The sequence below is a fragment of the Zonotrichia leucophrys genome, chromosome Z (assembly GCF_028769735.1).
Source record: "Zonotrichia leucophrys gambelii isolate GWCS_2022_RI chromosome Z, RI_Zleu_2.0, whole genome shotgun sequence".
In the NCBI taxonomy this organism is placed as follows: domain Eukaryota; kingdom Metazoa; phylum Chordata; class Aves; order Passeriformes; family Passerellidae; genus Zonotrichia; species Zonotrichia leucophrys.
Genome location: NC_088200.1, coordinates 26,147,361 through 26,160,158, shown reverse-complemented (window position 1 = coordinate 26,160,158; position 12,798 = coordinate 26,147,361). Strand labels below are relative to the sequence as shown.

The following is a 12,798-nucleotide window of genomic DNA, read 5'->3' as shown; positions in this document are numbered from 1 at the left end:
CAGGATAATATTTTCATTAAACACTCAAGTATTTCCCACTTATCTTAAATCTCAAAGAACTTCACTACAAGCTAGTGAATGTGAGAGAGTAAAAGAAAGCAGCAGGTTTCTCACTGTCAGGATGCCCTTTGCTGCTTGTCTGCCCACACCTAATCACCCATTGTTCTGTGTATGATAGAGATAAGTCACGAGAGGTTTAAAGGTTATTTCACCTGAATTTTAGCATTTACAAATTTCAAATGCAATGTGTAAAAGTGTTTCTCATCTACAGGTTTCTGAACAATGCCTTGCAAATATACAACTTTTAAAAAATTTGTGGTTTTTTAATGGCATAATGGTAAATCAGTGAAGGCACAGAAGCATGGAAAGCAAAATTTGTGGGAGATGTGAAGCAAGATTCTTTAGCACTGGTTCTGAAAAGAAACAGACTTCACATTCAAATTTGAGCATGAGACCCAGGCTTTGCAGATCAGTAAAAGTGTGCACACTATTTCCCACTCTTAACAAATTATTATGATTTAGCAAAAATGTTTAGTATTTGAAAATTACACTTCGTTTGAAGGAATTTCAAAATGGGCTGCAAGAATTGCTGCTTTGCATGCGCTTTGCTGTTGCATGATTTTCATATCCAGAAATGCAGCTTGTTCTCAGTATTTCCCTTTAAAATCTGCAAAGAAGTTCTTGCTAGTAGCCTTTGTCTTTTTTTTTTTAACAGATGACATCACTGGGTTTTAACTGTTGGGTTTGAGAATAATTGTACCATTAGAGAGAAGTAAGACTGGCCCAACCACATGCAGTATCACAAACTGCACATAGCTAGGTTGTTTTCTTTTTTCAGTAGAATAATCTGTTGTGGCACTGAATGTTAGTGACACTCGGTCTGGTTTGTACTAGTAATCTTTATTTTCCACTGGGACATTATTTCCTTATCACATTCTGCTTTTCCTTCCTACTGCACACAACTCATTGAATTACTGACAGCTGAAGTTTCCAACTTCTCCCTGACTGAATTATAGTTCTAATCATCCAGTTATCGAAATCATCTAGTTGATACCAGACCAGAAAATGGCATTCCAGCCAAAACTCAGGGAAGATACCATTCTGTACCCTGAACTGCTAATTTGCCACCTCTACTTCAGCCTGTGTCACCTACTTCCACAGTTCCTATGCTAAGGGTTCCAACCAGGGCAGTGAAATTGTGAGCAAAATGCAATGCATCATCCATAAATAATAGTATTCATAACTCATTCATAATCCCAATATATACTTTGAAACTTGCTTCTGACAACTACTGAACAGAATAATACTCATTAAAAAGGGGTATTCTGAATAGAATCAGGGTATTTTGATGCATGGCTGTGTCAGCAGCCACTTGACTGGGTGTTGATCTGCTCTCTGCTGAGACAACAGCTGTCAAGAATGGAAAACTCTACTGAATGCAGTCAGTCGACCTGAGGAACCTGTACTTCCCTAAGCAGGTTAGGGAGCTAAGAGAGACCATATGGACTAGTGGGGATATTCAACTCCATTTGCTAAGGGCTGGGAGTGGGGGTTGATAATAATTGTCACTCAGCTGTGAACTGTCAAGCCACTTTAAACAGCTTTGATTAAACTGTAGGTGTGGGTGGAGGGTGTGTATAATAATAAAAAAAGGCAACTGTCATCATGTTAAAATTGCCCTTTGGCATCTTGGCCTTTCTGTTCAGATAGGGCTTCTACCGCCCAGTCCTAGGTACAGAGCTGTGTGTTGGCTCACCGCGCCATTTTCAGCAAATAAAAGATTATTTTAAAATTTATTAAGGAAAAAAAAATTACAAGGACACCGTGAGCAGTTCCCTCAAGCTTATTTTACAGATGTGTGTACGGAATGCGCTCATCTTGCCTGAGGGATCAGGAAGGCGCGGTTACCTCACCGGCGGAGTGAGCTGGGGAGGAGCTCGGTAAGAGACCAGGTCGGCAGCACATCGGGAGAAGCTCGGGGGAGTTTGGCTGGAGCTCGGCGGCAGTTGGGGCGGAGCTCCGGCGGGAGTTCAGGCGGAGTTCGACGGGAGCTCGGGGGCGGGGCTCCGGTGGAAGTTCAAGCGGAGCTCGTGGGGGAGTTGGGGCGGTCTCCCCGCCCCGCTGTTCCCGCCGTGCGGCGGCGCGGCCTCTTCAGGCTCCTCGGTCCGGGCGCCGTCCGCGGTTCTGGCTCTGCCTCCGAGCGATGGAGGCGGAAAGGCTGATGGTGCTATTCGGGGACGACTCGGTGGAGGTGCACTACGCGGGAGGGTCCCGCTTGCTGCTGTCTCCTTGCGGCTCCGAGTATCTGTACGAAGCGGCGCTCCCCGCGGCCGCCCACTCGCTCCAGCCGGCGGAGACCACCCGCCAGCGGGTCGCCTTTGTCGTCAGTGCCTACCGGGTATGCGGTGGGCAGTGCTTTTGGGGACGGGAGCGCTGTCCCTCGTCCCTGCGCCGTCCCGGGGAGCATCCCTTGGGCAGTGCAGCATTTGCCTCCCTGCTCGGAAACGGGCCGGCCCGGGAATCACGGCTCCAACGGGAGTTCATGTTTCTCTCTGTAAAAAACGGAGCGGGTTTCATAGCCTCGCCTCCACAAAAAGTGTGAGATCAGCACAAAATGTTATCACTGCATGTAAAAATCGTAATAGGGTTTGTTTTTCTCTGCACTTAAACAGGAACAACTTCTACGAGCGCTAGATTTCCGGAACGCGTTTTCTTCTCGCCCATACTTGCCTTCACGTCTTATACCTCCAGAAAGAAAAAAGGTGGTATTGCACATTAGGCGAGTAATGCTTTCATAAAAAAATTTATTCAGCGGATTTAATATAATTTCACATGCCTGTGTGTGAGTACAGCCCGTGAAGATCTATCGAATGCAGTTTGGCTAATGGAGTTGTCATCTTTCTTAAATTACTGCCGTTTTAAATTACAGTTTTAACTGTTACTTAGACGTCTGTTAACGCATTTTCTTTGTAGAAAAAAATACTAAAACTTAGTTTATTCCTAGCAAATGTAAAACCTAGGAATTTTTTGTGTTGTTGTATTTTGGCAGTAGAAACTTTTCAGGGAGGTCACACTGCAACAGGATGGTATTTTCTGAGGCTGTCAGATCTCCCCATTGGAGTACCCCTGTGAAAATGCTGCTGGGGTCTGTGGGAGGAATGGAACAATGTCCAGGTCAGACTGAACATCCATGCAGAGAACAATTTAGCATTTCTGGAAGCTTTGCTCCAGATCAGTATCTCTCTGGGTTCCCACTGAATATGAATGTCTGCACAGCGTGGTGGGAATCTTAAGACAACTGATTAATCAGGCAAGTTTTAAAGCTTTTAGACTGACCCTTCAGTAGTAACACCCTTCATGCTAATGTTTAGCTGCCTAAAGCACTGTCACTCAGTGTCACTATCTACTTAATTAAAAGACAGGAGTCCTTACCAGTCATGCAGTCAGTGCAAAGAGCTGATGCTCTGCTCTTAGCACTGAGGAGTAAGTTCCACCTTCTCTCAGGCCTTGAACGATCTAACTCCTTTGGAGATTGGCTGGGTTTCTAGGCTGTTTTTAACTTACAGCATCCCTTTTGACTACTTGCTTCAGGATGCTGAAGAATAACTTTCCTAGGCCACAGCAAGCACTTGACCATATTGGTTGGTTTCTCCCTCACACCCTTTTTCTGTTGCTTTGGTTTCTTGCCCCTCACTTTGAGAAAAACTCCTGCTTTTCATAAAGCCAAAATACTCTTTTTAGAACTCCTGAGGTTGCCCTTGTCCAGCAATTTACTGTCACTTTATTGTTGTGTGGCCTGTTATCAAACAGTGCCCATGTTTTCAAGGCCCTTGCGTTTCCCACACTCCAGTGGTCCACCATAATAAAGTAAGAGTTACTAAGCTTCAGCTGCCATAACAAATTGTTAACGAGCCTGACAGGGCAGCCCAGGGCCTAGCAGAGTTAACCTAAGGCCTGAGGCCTGTTACTACCATGGGCACCCTACCTTCATGGGCACAAAAACACTTAGACTCTGTTACTTGCCTTATGCTTGAGTTCAGAACAACCTGTTCCTGTGGTGTGCTTAGGCTCTCATTTGGCCATTCCAGCCACCCACTTGTCTAGACAGCTCCCTGAGGGAGATCTCGTCAGTGGTCTGGCCAGTTCAGAACTGCACCTAGTATTCAAAATGCAGGTTAGCTGTGAATATGTATTCAGTGGTACGTCAGTTTGCTCTTGTTCCATTCCTAGAACTTTCAAGTATTTCATACTGATTAAATTGCTGGTGAGCATTGAGTGTGTTTACATGGGACTGAGAATTACAACACGAAGATTCTGGTTGGTGGCAGTCAGCTCAGAGCCCATCCTCCTATATGGAAATATATATAACTATATATAGTTAGGATTGCCTTTCCTCATTGAGATAACATGAGGTTTATCTCAACTGAAGTTTTATCTGCAGCCTTGTTGTCTGGCATTGGTTATTTTTTAGTGTCCTTTTGCAATTCTTTATCAAATTTACTGATAGTTGCTCTGAACAAGATAATTTGGCCATTCTGTCCCTTATTTCTGAAGAGGCCGATGGAAGCACAAACATGTACAATTGTGCCTGATCAGTTGCGTGTGTACCTTACTAATTTATGGATTCAATTAAAATATTATTGCTTGATAGAACTCTGTTAGTACAGGAGGAAGCAGATATGAAGATTAGATGTTTTGCTTCCTCTGAGCTCATACACACAGATAAATACAGAGCAGCATTTCTTGCCTTTCATCACCTTGCAAAAGGACTGAATTAATTTAAATGTAAATGCTCCATTGAATTTCTGGGAGGCATGTGATTTTTGTCTTGCTGCAATATTTCAATCCTTTTTCTTGTATTAGGTTCTTCTCAGTGATATCTCAGAAATTAAATGGCCTGACCCTGCAACAGCTGATCTGACAAGATATTTAGACAATGGCAGTGTGAAGATCTCATCTGTAGATGGCTATGCTCACCTTTACTTGTCAGAATTGCAGCAAGAATTTACAGTGGAGTTCTTATGCAAAGTCAGCCAGTCATCTGCAGCATCCTCATGCTCCTCTGAAAAGAACAGCAACTATCAAAGCGGAGATCAGTGTGGAAAACCAAGTAAAAATTCTGCAGAAGTCTCATCAAAACAAAGAAGAATAGAGAATAGGGATAAATGTAGTTGTGCTGAAGGTAGGTATAGGGAACCAGCCAAACCAAAGGACCAAAAAGCTGGAGATGGAGTGCCTTTGTTCCACACAAGTTGTTCTTCTGAATACACATGGGTTACACAGCGTTGGACTGTTTCCTTGTGCCCGGAAGAATGGAAATACCCTTTGTCCTTGGCACTAAAATGCTGTAACTTACATACTGTGGAAAATGTAATAAAGACATATGAGACAAACAGCTGTACAGCTGTTGAGGGTGATGTTTTAGCAGACTCTGAAACATATGAAACAGTTTCTTGTTTACCTACAGCTTTGCCACTCAGCTGCAGAGCCCCACATCTACACAGGTAATTTAAACTCTTTACTTTGTCATTGTTATCATATGCTTTTCAATTCTGCATTTTGGATCTTGAGCTTCTAGCAAAATAATTGAATACTAGCTATAAAAAAAGTTTAAAATTACTATCAGTTGTGGGTCTTTTAGAAACTTCTTGAAACTTGACTTTGTAAAACCAGCATTCTGTAACCTACTCTAATGAAGCTATAGTGATTAGCTCAGATTTAAAAAAATATATTTTCTGACATGCTTTATGAATATGTAAATGAAAAAGAGATTATTGAAAAAAGAACACAGGTGTTGTATTGGAGTGGGTTGCTTTTTCCTCTTGTTTTGAAAAGAGTATCTCTGAAGTGGGCCAGTGGCATATGTTGTCTCTCAGCATCACTAAAAATAATTTAAAAAATCATTTGCATGATTGAGAAGTTTAATTTGGTAAATAAAGTGGATCACTAAGGAATTGGAGGTCTCTGAAAATATGTGTCAATTTATCATTTGAATAAGTGTGCACACCTCAGTTCTAGTTACAGAAGTGATTACCAGCAAACACACACACACACACACACACACACAAAAGAACAACCAATATATGGACTTAGTGAGGCTGTCATTCTATTTTACACACACAGGTGGGCATTCTGTGACTTCTTTCAGAATGAAGATAGAGACGAGTATTCATTCCATCAGCTAATTCAAGTTGTGTGGTGCCAGGGTGTTTTCTACAGGTATGTAAGAGATCTTCTGTTATCTGGAAGACTTTATTTGTATGAGAATTAAGCTCTAAGATGAAATGTCTTACTTTGTCCCTTCCTTGCTCTTTGAGAAATGGAACACAGTCTTCATGTCAAAGTCTGTTTCTGCTTTTTTTTTCCACTGGACTTCTAGCACAGTATATTATCAGGCCTTAATCTGAAGTCATGTTTAAGTGATCTGATAATCTGATTTCTTAAAGGTTTACTGGACAGCTGGAGTTACCACAGATTTCACTTAAAATAATGGTACTTAGTTTCTTTGCAAATTAGTTCTCTCCTCTTGCTGCTGAAGACTTCACAGCTTAGAAGTGTTTATCTTGGTGACCTACATAATTCACATGTTCAGCTGTAGATTGTCCTGGCAAGTCACCTTGTCCATATGATTAAGGAAAAAAAAAAAAAAAGGGGAAAAAAAAAAAAAACAAAAAAAAAACCAAAAACAAAACAGGACTTTGAAATTGCTATAACTGCTATTAGCACCTAAAAGTCTTTGATAAAAGCATCAAAAGCATCACTGGTGTTTAGCCCTTTAATCTTTCTGCTGAGTGTTCTTAATTTTTCCTCAGTATAATTCCTAAATTTTTATCTCAACTAAACAAAATGTTTAGCCACACTTCAGAGATTTTTCAGAGCTTTTTTTCTCAATTAAGACCTCTCGATTGTTCAGGAGTTGTTCAGTCCGGCATTTTCCTGTGTACACCAGATGTGGCTGGTCTACTAAGAAGGTTGGATTTTTCTTTACAGGATCATTATGTTTTGTGGAATGAGCAGCTCTTGAAGGTGTTTACCTTGACGCAAAAAAAGCTTTCTTTAGCTTACTAAAATCCCACCCCCATGCATATGTCAAAGAGCCTAGTAATATTAATATTCTCTGTTAAAAGACATTATCAGTGCATTCTACTCTTTGTGAAACCGTAGAAATTTATAACATCTGAGTTGCTGAAAATGTGTCTCTACTTATTGTTTTCTTCAGGTTTAATAATGTGTTTTGCTTGTCTAGTGACACAGCATTTTAAATACTTGCTAAAAATCTTATTATTTTTCTTAGATTTATCCATGGTAGGACAAACATCACAGAAATTTATCCTGGTGATGACTCATATTTCAAGTCAGAGGGAGAATTTTTGGGAAAATACTTTGTACGCTATGCAATTCAAAAAGGAACAAAAAAGGTACAAAACTATCTAAAAACTAGAACTGCTTAAAAGGATGTTCCAAATTCCTTCAAATTAGCTGATTCCTTAAGACATTTGTCTATGCAGTGTGTAGTGAAGTCCCTACACTGGTCATTACTACAATGCTGTTATCAAGCTATCAGTCATACAAAAATATGAGATTGTTCCTTCTGTTTCAGAAGGTATTTTTGTAAATTTTACACAATAAGAAAATTTTTCCTCATTGTAACATTTACTTTATCAAGCTCAAGAGTAAGATTCTACAACAACTATTTTCCATGAATTTAGAAGTTTAGTCTTGAAGCTAATGTATTGATTAGAGTTTAATCTCTTTGTACTTTTTCAACCTATGACAACTTGGAAATGTTTCCTACTGTATGAGGACAGAACCTAGAAAATGCAGGTTTTGTTCTGGCTTTGCTGCAGACCAGCTGTTCAGTGCTGGAAAAGGATTTTGCCTCTGTGCCTGTCTGTTAAGTTCCCCCAGAGGAGAGGCCCTCTCAAGTGCTAATTCAACACCTTGGTTTTTTAAAGCAGAATTAAGGATCAGATTTGTACTCTTGGAACGCAATCTTTAACTTGTAGTCAAACATTTCCGCTCAGTAATGACCTGTAGTCTACAGTCTGATGAGAGAAGTTCCTGGTTCTTGCTGAGTGTAAAGAAATGGAATATTTTAATATTTTTTCACACAGGTGTAGGCTTAAGGATATGATTTTCAATCAGATATTTGTCTATGTTCTGTGGCAGATTCAAACGTGATTATAGTTGGCTTCTGGGAGGTTAGAAATTTCATAACTTGCTCTTAATTCTGTTTTGAAGCTACGGGACTTGTAACTAACTTATCTTCTTTCTGCTCTTTACTCAGATGGAAGAAAAGATGTATTCAGTGAGCAGCCTACCTCCAGATGTGCCAGGACATCCATACTCAATATCCTCCATTATTACTCAGGCAACCAAGTAACTTTACCTTTGTTATATTAATTCTGCTGACTTAGAAAGGACAGGAGTTAAAATCACACAAAACGCTTCTTATTACTTTAAGTATAAAAATTAAAGGAAGTTATCTTAGCCCTGAGGGTGTGTCTAAACTTACAGAACAAAATTTTCAAGTGCTTAGAAGACATAGTAGGAATTAAATGCTTAATACCTTGTCTGATTTTTTTTCCTCTTCTCAGAATTCTTCAGTATTGCTGCAAAACAAAACTGTCATTAAGTCATAATTATCATCTCTGCTGCTGGAAAGTGGTATGTAGCTGAAAGTGTATAAATCTTGCAGTGTTATAAGCATGATTATACAGACTGTAGGGAATAGGACTTAATTTAGAGCGAAGAATGGTGAGTGTATCCTCACAGATAGGAAGGCAGATATTTGGGAACCAAAAGCGTGGATTTAAAAGTTACATTTAAGAAGCAATTGCATGATGAAGAGAGCTGGTTGTGATCTGGAAAAACAAGTGAATAAAATATCTGGAACAGATACAGGCAGTTGTAATGATGTAAATAGCCTTTCTTCAAGTTTTTAATGTATTTGTTTGGTTCTAGGTATCTGAGGCTGATGGACAAGAAATGTTGCCGGTTTTGCTGCATGAAAAGGTTATTCCCAGCACAGGAAGACTGGTTGTGTACTCAGATCATAAAGTCCATGCTTTTTTTTGCGATAGGATGATCCTGACTATGGTTTGGGATTTCAGCTCTTCCTGTAGTGAGATCCAGGTAACATGTGGCTTAGAGGAAGGACTATCCATGAAAAAGTGTTACTAGGAAATTAATGAGAATACCAAACAGAAGTCTGATGCCAATAAAATACAGAAACAAAAAAAGACTTTGAGAATTCTACAGATTTGGAGACATTTTTACACACTTCTAGAAATAATTTATTCTTGAATAGCACAAAGGAAGAGTTGGGGCTGTGCCAGGTGTTTTTCCCCTGCATTTGTAATAGCAGACTTTAGCAGATTCCATCCCTAGCAAACCACAGACTTGCAAGTTTTTCAAGTGGATTGTTCATATATATTTCATTCTTGAATTGGCATATTATACTTGCTTGGTTTTTTCTTTGGACTTAAGCAGAAAATTAATATTTGAGTTTGCTTTTTATTTTCTTCTAAGATAAATGAAGATATAGGCTGGTGTAAGTTAACTACTCCTGATGGGTTACAGCAGCTAATTCAAATAAGTGATCCTGGAGTCTATGAAAGGTAATTTAAATTAGTTGTTCAATTTAAACAATTTAAATATAAATTTTTTTCTTTATAAATCCTCTTAGATGAAGAAACACTATTTTCTGATGATAAACTGGTAGGCGTGGACTAAACATGTAGTGATAAAAGCTCCATCTTATTTCTGGCAAAGATTCAAGACCTGTGTGACTCAGGGCCACTGCATGCTGTGATTCCATTATAACTGTTATGGCAGTGTCTTTCTAGAAAAATAACTAGATCTGCAACTTGGCATTTACTACAGTGGATAAAAAAAATAAGAAAACCCAAAAGCATGTGTCCTATATAGACCTGATATATAGAACTGAACAGCACTTTATGTAATTTTTGCTTTATTACAGATATTGACCTCTGCCTACAGATTGTTTTCTAATCTGCTTACTGTAATTACAGCCTCATTATTGGAATAATCAGAAGTTTTCTGTGCTGCATTTTAGCATGGAGATATTCACAAACAAAAATTAACATTTGTATACTGTTCATTGCAAAACATACAGCTTTGTTATAATTTACTATAACTGTATAGATCTAAATATGAAAAAGATTCCAGAGAAAAAATGGCAAGGCAAGCTAGGAGAAAAATACAGATTTTGAATCATAGATTTTTCTTTCAGATACAAGTGTATTCCTTAGTGCCTTCAGTTTTTCTCTCAAAAATGGAGTTTATTTCTTAAATAAATAACTACTTTTTTGAATTTTCATATTAACACAGGTACATCAGAACAGCAATAGAATGGTGCAGAAGTTTGAATGAAAGGAAGGAGATTGCTGAATATCCTGTACACTCCGTAACTGAAGAAAATTGGTATTCATCTTTATCCCAAATAATTGGCTATAAATAACGTGGAAAACAAAGCTCAAAAATATTATAATCTGAATTTTGTATCTTGCATTTCCTAATGGGCAAAAATGAATTTTTTTTTTTCAAGTCCATTTATTTTGTATATGGTTTGATATTTTTCATTCAGTGTTTAAAATGTTCACTGAGTTTCAGGTTAAGGTTGTTTCATTGTGCTTTGCCTGTCTTAAAAATCAGAATTATGGTAACTTTGTCAAAGGACAGTTAATGTTACAAAGATGGTGTCTTGCACTGTAAAGATATCAGACCAAGAAAGATGTTTTTTAACAGAACATCAAGCATCTAAAGCAGTACTTTGAACTGCCTAATGACAGTTGTATCTCTTGCTGATGTATTTGTCCTTTCTAATACATGCTACTGACCAAAAATCTATTGACATCATCTCTAAACATATTGGGATATTAAAAATGTGCTAATTGAAATCAATTGCAGTTGCACTTGCTACTTACTGACCAAAAATCTACTTACGTCATCTGCAAACATTAGGATATTAAAAATGTGCTAATTGAAATCAATTGCAATTGCACTTGTTACTTAAATTATAACAGATTCAGCGGATGAATTTTATAGCATCAGCTATGTTATATTTATAGCTGCTGAAATGAAAATTCTATCTCTATTTATACATACTTACAGCAAAGAGACTATTCTTAGAGCAGAGACCAAATTTTTGGAAACACAAATGATTTACAAATGTCAGCCATTGAACTATGGTATCAAAGACAGATTTTGCTAATCTAATTCTCAGTATTGCTGGAAACTGTCAAAAAATAAAATCTGAAGTAGAAAATACCCTTGAGAAATAACCTTTCTTTTTTTGGACAGGTCTGCTGATGCTGAGCTTGAAAAAATACAGAGATTTAATTGTATCCTTTTAAAAGCTGTAAAGATCTTTTTCACTTTTATATTCTGCATGTTCAGATCTGCACTTTAGATCATCAAAGGCTGTCTATCCTGATCTTACCTTCTTTTACTGTATCACTTTAAAAACCTAATTTTCTTACTTACCTTTTTTGTTTTATCACTTATTTTGTGGTAAAGATTAAAAAAAATTTAAAACAGTGTTGAAGTACAAAACAAAAATGAAAAGTTGCCAGAAAACAAAACTCTTCAATGTGTATTGCATCAGTTTTGCTAAGAGTCATCTGCTGATCTGTTCTTGAAAGAGGAACAACACAGTTGCCTTTGGGCTTGTATTTGCAGTACAGTATCTTTCTGTTAATCAGCTACCTTAGTATTGTTCTATTGTGTTCAGCCAGCTGGAAATGTGCACTGTGCTGAATCTGCTTAAAGCCACTCTAAAACTGTCTTTAAGCCAGTGTTCAATTCCATTAGTATGAAAAGTGCACGCTGTTAAACTGAAGTGTAACACCCTTTTTCTTTTCAAAGTAACTTTTGGATAAATTGAAGTCTAAAAGACATTTTTCTATAAATGTTGTAGACAGTTTTAAGTAATACAGTCTTTTTCTTTTTTCACCTGTATGTAATTACCATGCTACAAAATGTGAGACTTTGCAAGGCAGAATGATGAATACAAATGCAGTCTAATTTTTCTCTTTAGGAGGAAGAGTCTGATTTTTTTTCTTAACAAAGTAACACTAGTTTTATTAGACAATAGCAACATTCTGAAAAGGTCAACTGCCACAAAATCCAATCCATCTAGTATCACTGTCAGACAAAAAGAAAACGGGCATGAGACAGAACTCAATGAAGATTGCGTCTTGGAAGCTTTGGAAAAAACTTCTAAAGTCATTCAAGATATTGAATCGCTGCTTGCCGCTTCTGGGAGGTGAGGCCCTGTGTTCCCTGTCCTGACAGGAGCTGTCACAGCTGTGTCTGAGGAGGCTCTGCGGGGAGACAGGAATGAAGGCTGAGGCCAGAGGGACAGGCTGCCGGTGTATTCCCGGCGAAGTGTGTCAGGTGCCAGTGTAATATCACTAATAACGCCAGTGCCATATTTGGTATAGGCAGAGAAACAGTTGCGATAATGGAGCGCTGCTGTATAAATAGATCAGCCCTGACCTGACAGTGCTGCTTTTAATGTCTGAATATATGTTCGAATCAACTTGATTGATGGATTGCTGCTGGAATGACCAGGGTGGACATGGCAAGTTTCCACTGTAAAAACGTGCTTTTGTTCAGATGCTCTCACCAAGAAGTCTTAATACTGAATAAAATGTTTCCCAAATGCTTTCTATAGTGCTCTCTATGAGTAAATAAGTACTAATTTGAGGACAGAAGACGCTACTCTGCTCTGTGGTCTGTCAGAGGCGCACTATGTCCTAAAATGACAAAACA

The 12,798-nt window shown here is 38.5% G+C and overlaps 1 protein-coding gene across 1 annotated transcript; it reads left to right on the top strand.

Annotated features, from left to right (window-relative positions):
• The first annotated feature begins 2,110 nt into the window (after positions 1-2,110).
• Positions 2,111-12,741, top strand: CZH5orf34 (chromosome Z C5orf34 homolog). The gene is made up of 12 exons (XM_064736925.1): positions 2,111-2,398; positions 2,673-2,762; positions 4,864-5,504; positions 6,124-6,219; positions 7,295-7,418; positions 8,288-8,379; positions 8,598-8,667; positions 8,965-9,135; positions 9,532-9,620; positions 10,354-10,446; positions 11,326-11,366; positions 12,103-12,741. The coding sequence occupies exons 1-12, from the start codon at positions 2,204-2,206 to the stop codon at positions 12,291-12,293; spliced, it is 1,893 nt and encodes a 630-aa protein (XP_064592995.1). The 5' UTR covers positions 2,111-2,203; the 3' UTR covers positions 12,294-12,741.
• The last annotated feature ends 57 nt before the right edge of the window (positions 12,742-12,798 follow it).